Below are 15,292 nucleotides of genomic sequence, written 5' to 3'. Positions count from 1 at the left end.
TAATTTTTAGAAAAAATGTTTTTGAAAATTGAAATTTGAGAATAAGACTAATTATATGAACTTCTATTCATGTTCTTTTTTCTTTCATCTATCACTCAATGAATATTAGTAATACTCTTTTTAGAAATATACTAGGGAGACTTAGAGCTGAAAGTTACCAAGAGGGACACCTGGTAACTGAGTCATTCTAATGGCCATGTGCTGGAAGCAAGGTTCCCAGACTTCTGTTTTTGAGATCCTAGACTGACTGCCTGGTGTCTAAGACTCTCTGCTTGGTGTATGGTAGCTCCACTTAGCCTTATGTTCTGGGTGCTGCTCTGGTATCATCCCAACGGTTTTGTTTTAAAGCTTCATTTATTTTTTTTTAATAAAAAAAATTTTTTTTTAAGTTTGTTTATTTTGAGAGAGGTAGAGTGTGTGTGTGTGTGTGCGTGTGTGTGTGCATGCATGTGTGCGTGCAAGTGGGAGAGGGGCAGAGATAGAATCCCAAGCAGGCTCTGTGCTGCTAGCACAGAGCCATTGGGGGGCTCCAACTCACCAACCAGGAGATTATGACCTCAGCTGAGATCAAGAGTCAGCAGCTTAACCTGTTGAGCCACCCAGGTGCCCTCAACAGTTTTTGTTTCAAAGGTACGCACACACACACACAGAGCTATCTATGTATGTACACATACGTACAGACATCAAATATCTTACCCCATTTTTTAGTTTAATTTTCCCCTGTAACTTTTTCTCCCCAAACTTTTGTTCTTAAATTTTTCAAAGTTTAGGGGCACCTGGGTGGCTCAGTCGGTTAAGTGTCCAACTTTGGCTCAAGCCACGATCTCATGGTTTGTGAGTTCAAGCCCTACACCGGGCTCTGCACTGACAGTGCGGAGCCTCCCTGGGATTCTCTCTCAGTCTCTCTCTCTCTGCTCCTCCCAACTCACTTGCACATGTATGTGCTCTCTCTCAAAATAAACTTTAAAAAAAAATTTACAAAGCTTAGAAAAATCTTAAGAATAGTACAGTGAATGGCTGTGTATTTTCATCTTGGGTTATTAGTTGTTAACTTTTTACCATATTTACTTTGTTTCTTTTCCCTTTCTTTCTTTATACATACCTCTTTTTTTCCTGAATTGTTTGAAAGTAAGTTGTATCATGATGCTATTCCCAAAATACTTTAGTGTATATTCCTATGAATAAGGACAATCCTCAATATCGTTAACACACCCTACTCCAATATATATCTGATATTCAGATTTCTTTGTCTCCCAAAATGTCCTTGTAGTTCCCATATAGCTTTTACAATAATAATGTTCCTCATAAAGAGTAAACATTTTTAAACAAACATCTTTCACATTATATGATCTTTGTTCCTAGTGGCTTTAAGAATCTTAATTAGGTTTTTTTTTTTTTTTATGTTTTTTTTGAGAGACAGCACGTGTACACTTTCAGGGGAGGGGCAGAGAGAGAGGAAGACAGAGAATCCTAAGCAAGTTCCGTGCTGCCAGTGCAGAGCCTGTCACAGGGCTTGATCCCATGAACTATGAGATCATGGTCTGAGTTGAAATCAAGAGTTGGATGCCTAACCGACTGAGCCACCCAGGTGCTCCTAAGTAGATTTATTTTTAATCAAAAGTATCACATTGTTCGCGGGCAGTTCTTTTTAAAGGCTTCAGGTATTCATTTATTTATCATTTCTTGAGCACCAATTTGCCACTATACTGTGTTTTGTGTGTATCAGATACTTTGTGTTAACTTAGTGTACTAGAAAGAGAGGCCTAGGAACAGATAAATTATAATACAAATAGATAGTTACTGAAATAAAGCAAAGAGCAAAGTACTCTAGAAACCTGAAGAACAGAACCATGAGCCCTGCCTGGAATGGCAGAATGTTCATGGGGTAGTGACATTTGAGATCTCTCTTGAAGAGCGCAAAAGAGTTTGCCACACGAGAAAGACATTTTAGGTAAGTCTCAAGTTCTGAAAGGATGTTTGGCAGATGGTATTATCTGGAAAAATAGATTAGGATGCAAAAGTGAAAGGCCTTAGGAGCTGACATTTTATTTATCCTGTATACAGTGGGGAACAGGTGGACCTGACTGGCTTCTATTAAATGTATATATTTGTTTCCACACAATGATTTTCCTTTCCCAACAAAAAAGGCTTTAAAATTCAGAACATATGAGATCCTCCTACCTTTAATAGCTTTCTGTAAGATACTGGATTATAGACCAACATGACAATAATTTAAAAAAATACATTTAAAAATTAAAAACTCAGGAATTGGAGATTTTTACTGGTGCTTTACATTTCATTTAAAATATAAGTGCTTTCTCAAGTTTTACCTGTTAAACAGTGTTTTTTCATTTCTTAAGATAGAAGCCTGCATTGAAGAGATTGTATATTATTATGAAGGAAATTTTAGCTGTTACTCCCAAGCTGCTCTTTAGTGTTCGTCACATTACTGTAAGAATGACATGAAAACTTTTATGTGATTACTCAGGACATTGATGGCTGTTTACATGATACTTTTTAGTGTTTGGAAGTGTACAGCTAAACTCAAGGGGTAGATTGAAGGACAACTTCTAATTCAGTTTGGTGGGATTTGCCAAGTTTCAGAGTAAGAAAATAGACAATTTTGATACTAACATCAGAAGATTTCAAAGTTCTCCCCCTCTGTGTTTCTCCCGTAGAACACTCCTTGCTAGGAATAGGAATGGTCAAGAAAATGAAAACATATTAATGCATTTTTTTGTAGGAAATTACATATATATATATACACACACATGGATATGAATGAAATGTTTTCACTCCGTGTAATATGCATGGAGAGATCAGGACAGAACTTACCTGTGGCAGTTGTATTTGTCTGGCCCAACTCTTTAAAAATGTCCAAGCTTCTTTCATCTGTAAGAAATGCTGGGCTTTTGGAAAACAAAGGTTTCAAAGTGAGCTTTCTTCTTAGCAGCTTTTTATCTTAATTAGCTTTAGTAAGCAATGACTTCGGGAAATGAAGAGATGCTCTTTTTAGGCTCAGATTTGCTGGTTTGGGGGTTGTCTTTAAGATACTTTATGATTTGAATAGAGAACGTCAGTACTGGGTTCCTGCTTTCTTCATGAGTGTTGTCCTTCCGTCTCAAGTAAGCACGGTGGGTCCCAAAGTGTAACTACTAGTGAGGACGGAGCAGTCCACGTCTTAACTTGAGAGAAGAGAAGAATGTTGTTTTCACACATGTAAGGATTCCTTGCCATTTAAGTGATTGGGACCATTTCAGCTAGAAGAAGAAGTTCTTCAAAATGCTGTCACTGAGGACAGAAATCAGGAGTTATTTCAGGGCCTCTTACTAAGGAATGGAAATGATTGCTTTCAAATCATAGAATTTGACCTGTGGGGATATTAAACACCATCTCCATTCAGTGCTCTCATTTTAGGGCCCACCTCCTGACGTGCCCAGGATCACAGAGCTAACATAATTTGGCAGAAGTGTTTTCCTCACTATACCACTGAACTTAATTGCACTACAAATAATGACAACCATTTTAAGATTTTATTTCATGATTTTAAAATGTGATGGAGCTTTGATCTTTTTTTCTCTTTTGTAATTTTAACAGAAGTACTGCTATTAATTTTTTAGCTCCCTCTTACGAGCCCTAAATTTTCATTTTACAAATCAATTTTTTTTAAATATGAAATTTATTGTCAAATTGGTTTCCATACAACACCCAGTGCTCATCCCAACAGGTGCCCTCCTCAATACCCATCACCCACCCTCCCCTCCCTCCCACCCCCCATCAACCCTCAGTGTGTTCTCAGTTTTAAGAGTCTCTTATGGTTTGGCTCCCTCCCTCTCTATGCTTTTTTTTTTCCCTTCCCCTCCCCCATGGTCTTCTGTTAAGTTTCTCAGGATCCACATAAGAGTGAAAACATACGGTATCTTTCTCTCCATGACTTATTTCACTTAGCATAACACTCTCCAGTTCCATCCACGTTGCTACAAAAGGCCATATTTCATTCTTTCTCATGGCCACGTGGTATTCCATTGTGTATATAAACCACGATTTCTTTATCCATTCATCAGTTGATGGACATTTAGTCTCTTTCCATAATTTGGCTATTGTTGAAAGTGCTGCTATAAACGTTGGGATACAATGGGGTACAAGTCTCCCTATGCATCAGCATTCCTGTATCCCTTGGGTAAATTCCTAGCAGTGCTATTGCTGGGTCATAAGGTAGATCTGTTTTTAATTTTTTGAGGAACCTCCACACTGCTTTCCAGAGCGGCTGCACCAGTTTGCATTCCCACCAACATTGCAAGAAGGTTCCCGTTTCTCTACATCCTCACCAGCATCTATAGTCTCCTGATTTGTTCGTTTTAGCCACTCTGACTGGCATGAGGTGGTATCTGAGTGTGGTTTTGATTTGTATTTCCCTGATGAGGAGCGACGTTGAGCAACTTTTCATGTGCCTGTTGGCCATCCGGATGTCTTCTTTAGAGAAGTGTCTATTCATGTTTTCTGTCCATTTCTTCACTGGATTATTTGTTTTTCGGGTGTGGAGTTTGGTGAGCTCTTTATAGATTTTGGATACTAGCCCTTTGTCCAATATGTCATTTGCAAATATCTTTTCCCATTCCGTTGGTTGCCTTTTAGTTTTGTTGATTGTTTCCTTTGCTGTACAGAAGCATTTTATCTTGATGAGGTCCTAGTAGTTCATTTTTGCTTTTAATTCCCTTGCCTTTGGGGATGTGTCAAGTAAGAAATTGCTGCAGCTGAGGTAGAGAGGTTTTTTTCTGCTTTCTCCTCTAGGATGTTGATGGTTTCCTGTCCCACATTCAGGTCCTTCATCCATTTTGAGTTTATTTTTGTGAATGGTGTGAGAAAGTGGTCTAGTTTCATCCTTTTGCCTGTTGCTGTCCAGTTCTCCCAGCACCATTTGTTAAGGAGACTGTCTTTTTGCCATTGGATGTTCTTTCCTGCTTTGTCAAAGATAAGTTGGCCATATGTTTGTGAGTGTAATTCTGGGGTTTCTATTCTATTCCATTGGTCTATGTGTCTCTTTTTGTGCTAATACCATGGTGTCTTGATGATTACAGCTTTGTAGTAGAGGCTAAAGTCTGGGATTGTGATGCCTCCTGCTTTGGTCTTCTTCAAAATTACTTTGGCTATTAGGGGTCTTTTGTGGTTTCATACAAATTTTAGGATTGTTTGTTCTAGTTTTGGGAAGAATGCTGGTGCAATTTTGATTGGGATTGCCTTGAATGTGTAGATAGCTTTGGGTAGTATTGACATTTTAACAATATTTATTTTTCCAATCCATGAGCATGGAATGTTTTTCCATTTCTTTATATCTTCTTCAATTTCCTTCATAAGCTTTCTATAGTTTTCAGCATACAGATCTTTTACATCTTTGGTTAGATTTATTCCTAGGTATTTTATGCTTCTTGGTGCAATTGTGAATGGGATCAGTTTCTTTATTTGTCTTTCTATTGCTTCATTATTAGCATATAAGAATGCAGGTGATTTCTGTACATTGATTTTGTATCCTGCGACTTTTCATGTATCAGTTCTAGCAGATGTGTTGGAGTCTATCGGGTTTTCCATGTATAATATCATGTCATCTGCAAAAAGTGAAAGCTTGACATCATCTTTGCCAGTTTTGATGCCTTTGATTTCCTTTTGTTGTCTGATTGCTGATGCTAGAACTTCCAACACTATGTTAAACAACAGCGGTGAGAGTGGATATCCCTGTCCTGGATATCCTCCCTGGATATCCTGATCTCAGGGAGAAAGCTCTCAGTTTTTCCCCATTGAGGATGATATTAGCTGTGGGCTTTTCATAAATGGCTTTTATGATGCATAAGTATGTTCCTTCTATCCTGACTTTCTCGAGGGTTTTTATTAAGAAAGGATGCTGATTTTGTCAAATGCTTTTTCTGCATCAATAGACAGGATCATATGGTTCTTATCTTTTCTTTTATTAATGTGATTTATCACATTGATTGATTTGCAAATGTTGAACAAGCCCCGCAGCCCAGGAATGAATCCCACTTGATCATGGTATATATAATTCTTTTTATATGCTGTTGAATTCAATTTGCTAGTATCTTATTGAGAATTTTTGCATCCATATTCATCAGGGATATTGGCCTGTAGTTCTCTTTTTTTGCTGGGTCTCTGTCTGGTTTAGGAATCAAAGTAATGCTGGCTTTATAGAATGAGTCTGGAAGTTTTCCTTCCCTTTCTATTTTTTGGAACAGCTTGAGAAGGATAGGTATTATCTCTGCTTTAAATGTCTGGTAGAATTCCCCTGGGAAGCCATCTGGTCCTGGACTATTTGTTGGGAGATTTTTGATAACTGATTCAGTTTCTTCGCTGGTTATGGGTCTATTCAAGCTTTCTATTTCTTCCTGTTTGAGTTTTGGAAGTGTGTGGGTGCTTAGGAATTTGTCCATTTCTTCCAGGTTGTCCAGTTTGTTGGCATATAATTTTTCATAGTATTCCCTGATAATTGCTTGTATTTCTGAGGGATTGGTTGTAATAATTCCATTTTCATTCATGATTTTATCTATTTGGGTCATCTCCCTTTTCTTTTTGAGAAGCTGGCCAGAGGTTTAGCAATTTTGTTTATTTTTTCAAAAAACCAACTCTTAGTTTCATTGATCTGCTCTACAGTTTTTTTAGATTCCATATTGTTTATTTCTGCTCTGATCTTTATTATTTCTCTTCTTCTGCTGGGTTTAGGGTGTCTTTGCTGTTCTGCTTCTATTTCTTTAGGTGTGCTGTTAGATTTTGTATTGGGGATTTTTCTTGTTTCTTGAGATAGGCCCAGATTGCAATGTATTTTCCTCTCAGGACTGCCTTCACTGCATCCCAAAGCATTTGTATTTTTGTATTTTCATTTTCACTTGTTTCCATGTATTTTTTAATTTCTTCCCTAATTGCCTGGTTGACCCACTCATTCTTTAGTATGGTGTTCTTTAACCTCCATGCTTTTGGAGGTTTTCCAGACTTTTTTCTGTGGTTGATTTCAAGCTTCATAGCATTGTGGTCTGAAAGTATGCATGGTATGATCTCAATTCTTGTATACTTATGAAGGGCTGTTTTGTGACCCAGTATGTGATCTATCTTGGAGAATGTTCCATGTGCACTCGAGAAGAAAGTATATTCTGTTGCTTTGGGATGCAGAGTTCTAAATATATCTGTCAAGTCCATCTGGTCCAATGTATCATTCAGGGCCCTTGTTTCTTTATTGATCCTGTGTCTAGATGATCTATCCATTGCTGTAAGTGGAGATTAAAGTCCCTTGCAATTACCACATTCTTATCAATAAGATACGTTTGTGATTAATTGTTTTATGTATTTGGCAGCTCCCGAATTCGGCACATAGACATTTATATAATTGTTAGCTCTTCCTGATGGATAGACCCTGTAATTATTATATAACGCCTTTCTTCATCTCTTGTTACCACCTTTAATTTAAAGTCTAGTTTGTCTGATATAAGTATGGCTACTCCAGCTTTCTTTTGGCTTCCAGTAGCATGATAGATAGTTCTCCATCCCCTTACTTTCAGTCTGAAGGTGTCCTCATGTCTAAAATGAGTCTCTTGTAGACAGCAAATAGATGGGTCTTGTTTTTTTATCCATTCTGGTACCCTATGTCTTTTGGTTGGAGCATTTAGTCCATTTACATTCAGTGTTATTATTGAAAGATATGGGTTTAGAGTCATTGTGATGTCTGTAGGTTTCATGCTTATAGTGATGTCTCTGGTACTTTGTGGTCCTTGCAACATTTCACTCACAGAATCCCCCTTAAGATCTCTTGTAGGGCTGGTTTAGTGGTGATGAATTCCTTCAGTTTTTGTTTGTTTGGGAAGACCTTTATCTCTTCTTCTATTCTGAGTGACAGACTTGCTGGATAAAGGATTCTCAGCTGCATATTTTTTCTGTTCATCACATTGAAGATTTCCTGCCATTCCTTTTTGGCCCGCCAAGTTTCAGTAGAGAGATCCGTCACTAGTCTTATTGCTCTCTCTTTATATGTTAGAGCATGTTTATCCCTAGCTGCTTTCAGAATTTTCTCTTTATCCTTGTATTTTGCCAGTTTCACTATGATATGTCACGCAGAAGATCAGTTCGTTACGTCTTGAAGGGAGTTCTCTGTGCCTCTTGGATTTCAATGCCTGTTTCCTTCCCCAGATCAGGGAAGTTCTCAACTATGATTTGTTCAAGTACACCTTCAGCCCCTTTCTCTCTCTCTCTTCCTCTTCTGGAATTCCTATTATACGGATATTGTTCTGCTTGATTGCGTCACTTAGTTCTCTAATTCTCCCCTCATACTCCTGGATTTTTTTTTACCTTTTTCTCAGCTTCCTCTTTTTCCATAATTTTATCTTCTAGTTCACCTATTCTCCCTTCTGCCTCTTCAATCTGAGCTGTGGTCACCTCCCATTTTATTTTGCACCTCATTTATAGCATTTTTTAGCTCCTCATGACTATTTCTTAATCCTTTGTTCTCTGTAGTAATAGATTCTGTGCTGTCCTCTATACTTTTTTCAAGCCCAGCGATTAATTTTATGACTATTATTCTAAATTCTTGTTCTGTTATATTGCTTAAGTCATTTTTGATCAATTCGTTAGCTGTCACTCCCTCCTGGATTTTCTTTTGTGGAGAGTTGTTCCATATTGTCATTTTGGGTAGTCCCTGGGATGGCACAGAACTGCAGGGCACTTCCCCTGTGCTGTCTGGAGTAACTTGTGTTGGTGGGCAGGGCCGCAGTCAGACCTGATGTCTGTCACCAGCCCACCGCTGGGGCCACAGTCAGACTGGTGTGTACCTTATCTTCTCCTCTCCCAGGGGCAGGACTCACTGTGGAGTGGTGTGGCCCCAGTCTGGGCTACTTGCACACTGCCAGGCTTGTGGTGCTGCTTTGATGGGATCTGGTGTATTAGCCGGGGTGGATCTGCAAGGTGCACAGGGATGGGAGGGGCAGGCTTAGCTCGCTTTGCCATCGGTGGTCCCCTGCGGGAGGGGCCCTGTAGCACCGGGAAGGAGGCAGACCCGTCGGAGGGATGGATCCACAGAAGCACAGCATTGGGAGTTTGCGCCGTGCAAGCAACTTCAGTGATGGTAACTGGTTCCCTTTGGGATTTCGGCTGGGGAATGGGAGAGGGAGATGGCGCTGGCCAGCGCCTTTGTTCCCCTCCGAGCTGAGCTCTGTCTTCCGGGGCTCAACACCTCTCCCTCCCGGTGTCCTCTCACCCTCCCGCTCACCGAGCAGAGCTGTTGACTTATAATATTCCAGATGTTAAGTCCTGCTGCCTGTCAGAACTCACGCAGTCCATCCCCTCCACTTTTGCAAGCCAGACTTGGGGATTTTGCCTTACCGGATAAGCTGCCCCTCCACTGCCCGGCTCCCTCCCGCCACCGTCTCTCCGCCGTGTAGCGCTTACCGTCTCTCCGCCCTCCCTACCCTCTTCCGTGGGCCTCTTGTCTACGCTTGGTTCTGGAGAGTCCATTCTGCTAGTCTTCTGGTGGTTTTCTGGGTTATTTAGGCAGATGTGGGTGGAATCTAAGTGACCAGCAGGACACGGTGAGCCCAGTGTCCTACGCCCACAAATTAATTTTTTTAAAGGAAAAATCCAATTGCCTTCAGGATCAAAACAATGTTCATTCTTCCATGCAAATTGAAGGTCAACCAAAATCTTCAGAAAATAAGACCAAAAAGCCCACATAGAAATAAAAAGTAACAAAACTCTTCTCATAGGGGTTTAGTGCATTTGGCAGCCTTCGCTGTGCTGCCTAATCATCCTCAAACGGACTTTCAAAAAACAGAACACCTTAGCTCATCAGAATGTACATTTTCCATTTGCTAATAATTTTTTTTAAACTTTGAGGAATTTTACACTCCATTGCCTGACTGGTTTCAGTGTCATCTACAACATAGTTCAGGATGGTTATTTGCAGTAGACATAATTAGGTGATACTGATCTTCAAGGCTAAATTTTCTTCCAGTATAAATGTACCCTAAGCTGTTCCAGTTTTCTTTACTGATGAAATGCCTATGGTTCACTCCTTTTCTTGCTGTGCCCGTGAATAGATAGTGCTGGCTGCTGTGGCCTGATTCCTTCCCTTCCCTCAGAGGTTTGAGCCACCAGCCCTTGTAATAAAAGGCCTGGGAATCTGATACCTATCCTCTGTGGAGTCTTTACATGTATAAACTGTTTTGAGAAGGAGAATAATGAATGCCTACCAAAATTCAAGCACTGTCAGGTCATTAAAGTGTGCAGATCTGCATATTCTGGAGAAGGAAATGGATTTCATGTGCAAAATTCTTCTTTTCACTCTGTACTGTTCTTCCCGTTCCTAGTTTCTCTGTAGTTTTTATGACAAAAACTTCATTCTCCTCAGGAGGTCTTGCCTCTTTCTTTTGCTTCTAACAAGGGTGTGTATCTTTGACCTTGTCACATAGAAGCAAAATTGAAGATGGCTCAAATAGGATTGATGATCGCCGTTTCATGGCAGGCAAGGTACCTAGCACAGTGTAGTATGTCATATGAACTCTATGAAGTTATAATTCCTCCTATATGAATTTCCTTTGCATGTAATTAATGTCATATTTACTTCTGTTGGAGTAAATCTCATTAGAATCTTTACTTGACTGATTGTATTTTATTTCCTCATGGTAATATTTGTTGTTGAAAACCACAAAGCTTAATATTTATGCTGTCTAAAATTTGCTGCAGCAACTTCTTTCCCTTTTGTCTTTCCTTTTTAAGCATTACAGTCTTTTGAAACTATAGTTCTTGGTCAAAATTAAGAATTTGTAGAGATTATTTTTCTTATCCAGAAGAATTTACATGTTACTTTTCATTGATTTTAAGTTTTGTGCATCATTTTAAATTCCACCTAGAAATGATAGCAATCGTCTAACCCTAGATGACAAATTTCATCTTATCAGTCAGTTCTATTTGATGGAAGTATCTGCCTGGGATGTTTTACTGGGGAAAAAGGGAAAGTGAGAAAGAACTGTGGTATTGATGTCCTCTCTAATCTGTCATTGATAATGAGATAAGGTATAATCTGAGATCAAAACCCTTATTTTGGAGGTTAAAAAAAACCCGAGATTCATCAAAGAAATTGAAAGAACCTGTCTGTAGTCTCTCATCTACTTTAAATTTAATCTCTACACAGTCAGCTTTCTTCTGGTCATTATGTGTTTTACCAGCTGTTGCTATCTCTGGGATTTGCTTTTTCCTATAATTTTTATCTTTTAAACATATACCTTGCAGGGGCACCTGAGTGCCTCAGTTGGTTGAGGGTCCAACTTTGCCTCAGATCATGATCTCGCAGGCTGTGTCAGGCTCTGTGCTGACAGCTCAGAACCTGGAACCTACTTTGGATACTGTGTCTCCCTCTCTCTCTGCCCCTCCCCTGCTCATGTTCTGTCACCCTTGCTCAGAAAATAAATAAACATTTAAAAAAATTCTTTAAAAACAACATACACCTTGCAGAGCAACACAAATATAAAGGTGTTTAGCAAAAACATTTTCCTCCTCCTCCTCAATAAAAATTTAGAATCATGTTATTTTAAGTAGTTGTAGGGTTTATTACCATATTTAAAACCTGAAAGTAATAAATTTGAGAGGAGAATTTGTTTCAAGTGTCAGGGTTCATAAAGGCTCTTAGAGTGCTATCTTCCTAATGAGCTATTCAAGAAGAAAATCAGACAAGATGAACAGAGAATGAATGAATGTGGAGTATTTACCAAAGAGGAGGAATTAATAGGAAGATCTAAAGCCTGAAAAAATACTGCTTTTGAAATGTTAAATGTTTAGTGGATGTCTAATATTCATTTGGTAAGAATAGTGTAATGATAACATGCTTTACCAATTGTAAGTTATTTGTTCGTTCACTACCATTACTGCTTTCGGAACAATTTCTGAGTATCTGTGTTAAGATGCATTTTTAGAGTAGAGGGTTTGCCTGTTGTGCCTAGGTCATTAGACGGCCCCTTTTAGCACAGTCCTTTTTCTCTGTATAGGTTCTGGAGCAGTTCATGGATAAGTGTACGTATTGACTTCTTTATTATTTACTTCTTAGGTACTTCACATGACTGGAGGTTACGTTGTGGTGCTGTGGACTTGTACTTCACACTTTTTGGCCTCAGTAGACCTTCCTGCTTGCCCTTGCCAGAGCTTGGGTTGGTTCTTAATCTAAAAGAGAAAAAAGCTGTCTTGAATCCGACCATAATTCCAGAGGCCATAGCAGGCAACCAAGAAGCTGCGATTAATCCAAGTAGTCACGCACAGCTAGTTGGATTTCAGAACCCTGTAAGAGTCACATGCATTACAGAAGATACAGTTTTATTGTATAGAGCTCCCTAGGGAAGAGAATTTATTTTTTTGAACTGGCAAATTTTAAAGCCACTGATAGTTTCATGTACCGCTTAAACTGCTGGTTGACAGTAGTTTAGCACTTTACAAAAGTTTATAAAGCACTACTGACAACTACATAGCTGCACATAACAAATGATGTGCTGCCAGTCCATTTACCCCTTTTGTGATGATGTAACGATGTTTTTGTACTTGAGTGTCGAATTTCTGAGAGTAGCAGAAAATTGAAGTGAATATTTCATCTTGTCTGTATATCATATTAACAAACTATTTGAACATAGGGGCTCTGAATTTTTTTGCTATTCTGTGTAATACCTAGCACAATTCTAAGCATATGATAAATGCCTGGCAAATGCTTGTTGAATTAAATAAGTAACAGTGAATGGTCAGGTAAATGAGTACGCTGCCGATTTGGGAAGAGATTATGCATTACGTGGTTTTGTTTTGTTTTGTTTTGTTTTGTTTTGTTTTAATGTATGCATGCATGTGTTTGCCTTTTAAAAACCTTTTAATTCCAGCTCTGCATTGTGAAATTACCAGATTTTTTGTAGAAAGACTTTTAGCATACTTAACAATCATTTTATTGTAATTCAGAGAAAGTTTTCCAGAAATGATTTTCATGTTGGTAACAGAATGTCCACAATAATGCAAGCTTCATTTTTCGCCAATATTTAGACCAGATTACTTGCCTGGCAATTCCCTACTGGTGTTTTGACACTTGAAAACTGAGATTCTCTTTATGCAAGTTAGTAATAATCATTTTAAATTACTTATTCACCTGGATTTTCTGGAATATAATCGTACTTATTTGTTGTAAATTTACAATGTATCCTAGATTTTGGGTTATGAAGAAGTAAGATAGACCTTTCCATAGGAAAAAAGGGTCTCATTAAAGTGCTTTCTCAGATCGGAGTATTTATAAATCTGTATAAACGAATAGGTTTCTAATTCTTGCCCATATATGTTAATTTATTCACATTCATTCTTGGAGTCTTCAGGAAAAGAGAAAATGACACCAAAAGATACATTCTTTTGGGAAAACTCTACAAGTTTGCTTATATACCTCCCATCTCCCCCAAAAAAGACCAGCTGACAGGAAAAGGTGAAGTTTATTTTAAGCCCACTGCTGATAAATTTTAGGCACTGGGCGTGCTCTAATCTGCATGGTTGCTGTAGCTATTAGTGTTCAGCTATAATATGAGCTACTTGTCTTCAGAAATCTAATTTTGATCTTGAATATTGCCGCAGGAAGATGATCACCTTGCCAAGGAAGCATCATGTAATATGTCAGCTCATCAGCAGGGAGTGAAGAGGAAGGCTGATACACCACTGGGGTCCCCACTAGAACCTGGTCAAATACTGGAGAAGAATGAGGATAGCAGTAAAGTCAAACTCAAAATCAGAGTAAGAAATACAGGTTAAACCTGTATTAATAGTGTAGGATATTCACCTTCTTGTAAATCTTTTTGAATACTTCCAATGGTTTTTCCTTAGCAGGAACAGATGGGGCAGACTGAATCATAAAGAAATCCAAATGTCCGTTTAAGACCTTCCATCTGATCATTTAACTTGTATTATCACATATTTCTTCTCTGTTTGGGGGAGGAACTATGTGTATATGATCTGCCTTGGCTCACTACCTCTTCCCACAACGTAGGAGTAGATTTTAGTTGCTATTTCATTTCCAGTAATATCCAGTCAGCTTCTTTAAGAGGCTGGACCATGTAATCTTTTCTTATTGTTAATTCTTTCTGAGAAAAAGACTACTTTTCCTTTTAAGATGTGGGGGTATATTCTGTGGCCTCTCTGCTACCTTTTCCTAAGAGCTAAGACCCAAATGTAAAGTGATATAACGGTTCTTTTTTTCCTTTGTGTATGTGTTGTAGTTTTCAAATTCTCAAGATGAGGAGGAAATTGATATGGACACTGTTCACGATAGCCAGGCGTTTATTTCCCATCATTTGAACATGCTTGAAAGGCCATCAACTCCAGGTGAGATCAGTGCATAGCATCCGCAGGCTCATGAAGAGAGCTCATGCGGTACTGCTCTTCTAAGGTGTATTGCTTTATTTACAGGTGAACATTTGAAAGTAGCTAGTACAAAATACTGGATTGTAGCAGATTATAATGCATATCAGCAAAGGAATACATTTTTAAAAAGGGTTTTGTTTTTTTTAATTCTGTTTTATTTTGGTCCTTAAATTTTGGGCATACTTCTGGATTTGTTTTTTTAAAAATCCATTCATCAGATTCCTTCCAGTGGCTTTAATTTTTTTGTGTGTTTCCTTTTTTTTCTTTTTTTGTAGTAGGCTTAACCTCAAACTAAAATACTAGATCTATTTTCTATTTATTTATTTATTTATTTATTTATTTATTTATTTATTTACTTTAATGTTTATTTATTTTTGAGAGAGACAGAGACAGGATGCGAGTGGGTTAGGGGCAGAGAGAGAGAGAGAGAGACATAGAATCCGAAGCAGGCTCCAGGCTCCGAGCTGTCAGCACAGAGCCCGACACGGGGCTCAAACTCACGAGCTGTGAGATCATGACCTGAGCCGAAGTCGGACGCTCAACTGACTGAGCCACCCAGGCACCCTTCTATTTTCTTTTTAATAACATAACCATAATTTTATTTTTTTTATTTTTATTTTTTATTTATATATGAAATTTATTGTCAAATTGGTTTCCATACAACACCCAGTGCTCATCCCAAAAGGTGCCCTCCTCAATACCCATCACCCACCCTCTCCTCCCTCCCACCCCCCATCAACCCTTAGTTTGTTCTCAGTTCTCAACAGTCTCTTATGCTTTAGCTCGCTCCCACTCTAACCTCTTTTTTTTTTTTTTCCTTCCCCTCCCCCATGGGTTCCTGTTAAGTTTCTCAGGATCCACATAAGAGTGAAACCATATGGTA

The 15,292-nt window shown here is 38.6% G+C and overlaps 1 protein-coding gene across 3 annotated transcripts in view; it reads left to right on the top strand.

Annotated features, from left to right (window-relative positions):
- Positions 1-15,292, top strand: part of TAF2 (TATA-box binding protein associated factor 2) — a 96,642-nt gene that overhangs the window by 66,963 nt on the left and 14,387 nt on the right. For 2 of the 3 annotated variants that reach the window (XM_040494303.1, XM_040494305.1), the window contains 3 exons: positions 12,086-12,315; positions 13,627-13,782; positions 14,265-14,370. In XM_040494303.1, coding sequence (XP_040350237.1) covers positions 12,086-12,315; positions 13,627-13,782; positions 14,265-14,370 — 492 coding nt within the window. The remainder of the gene's footprint in view (positions 1-12,085; positions 12,316-13,626; positions 13,783-14,264; positions 14,371-15,292) is intronic. The other variant, XM_040494304.1, reaches the window with a different exon arrangement.

Source organism: Herpailurus yagouaroundi, unplaced genomic scaffold (assembly GCF_014898765.1).
Source record: "Herpailurus yagouaroundi ecotype Mexico unplaced genomic scaffold, PumYag 186, whole genome shotgun sequence".
Lineage (NCBI taxonomy): Eukaryota > Metazoa > Chordata > Mammalia > Carnivora > Felidae > Herpailurus > Herpailurus yagouaroundi.
This window is presented reverse-complemented; position numbering and strand designations above follow the sequence as displayed.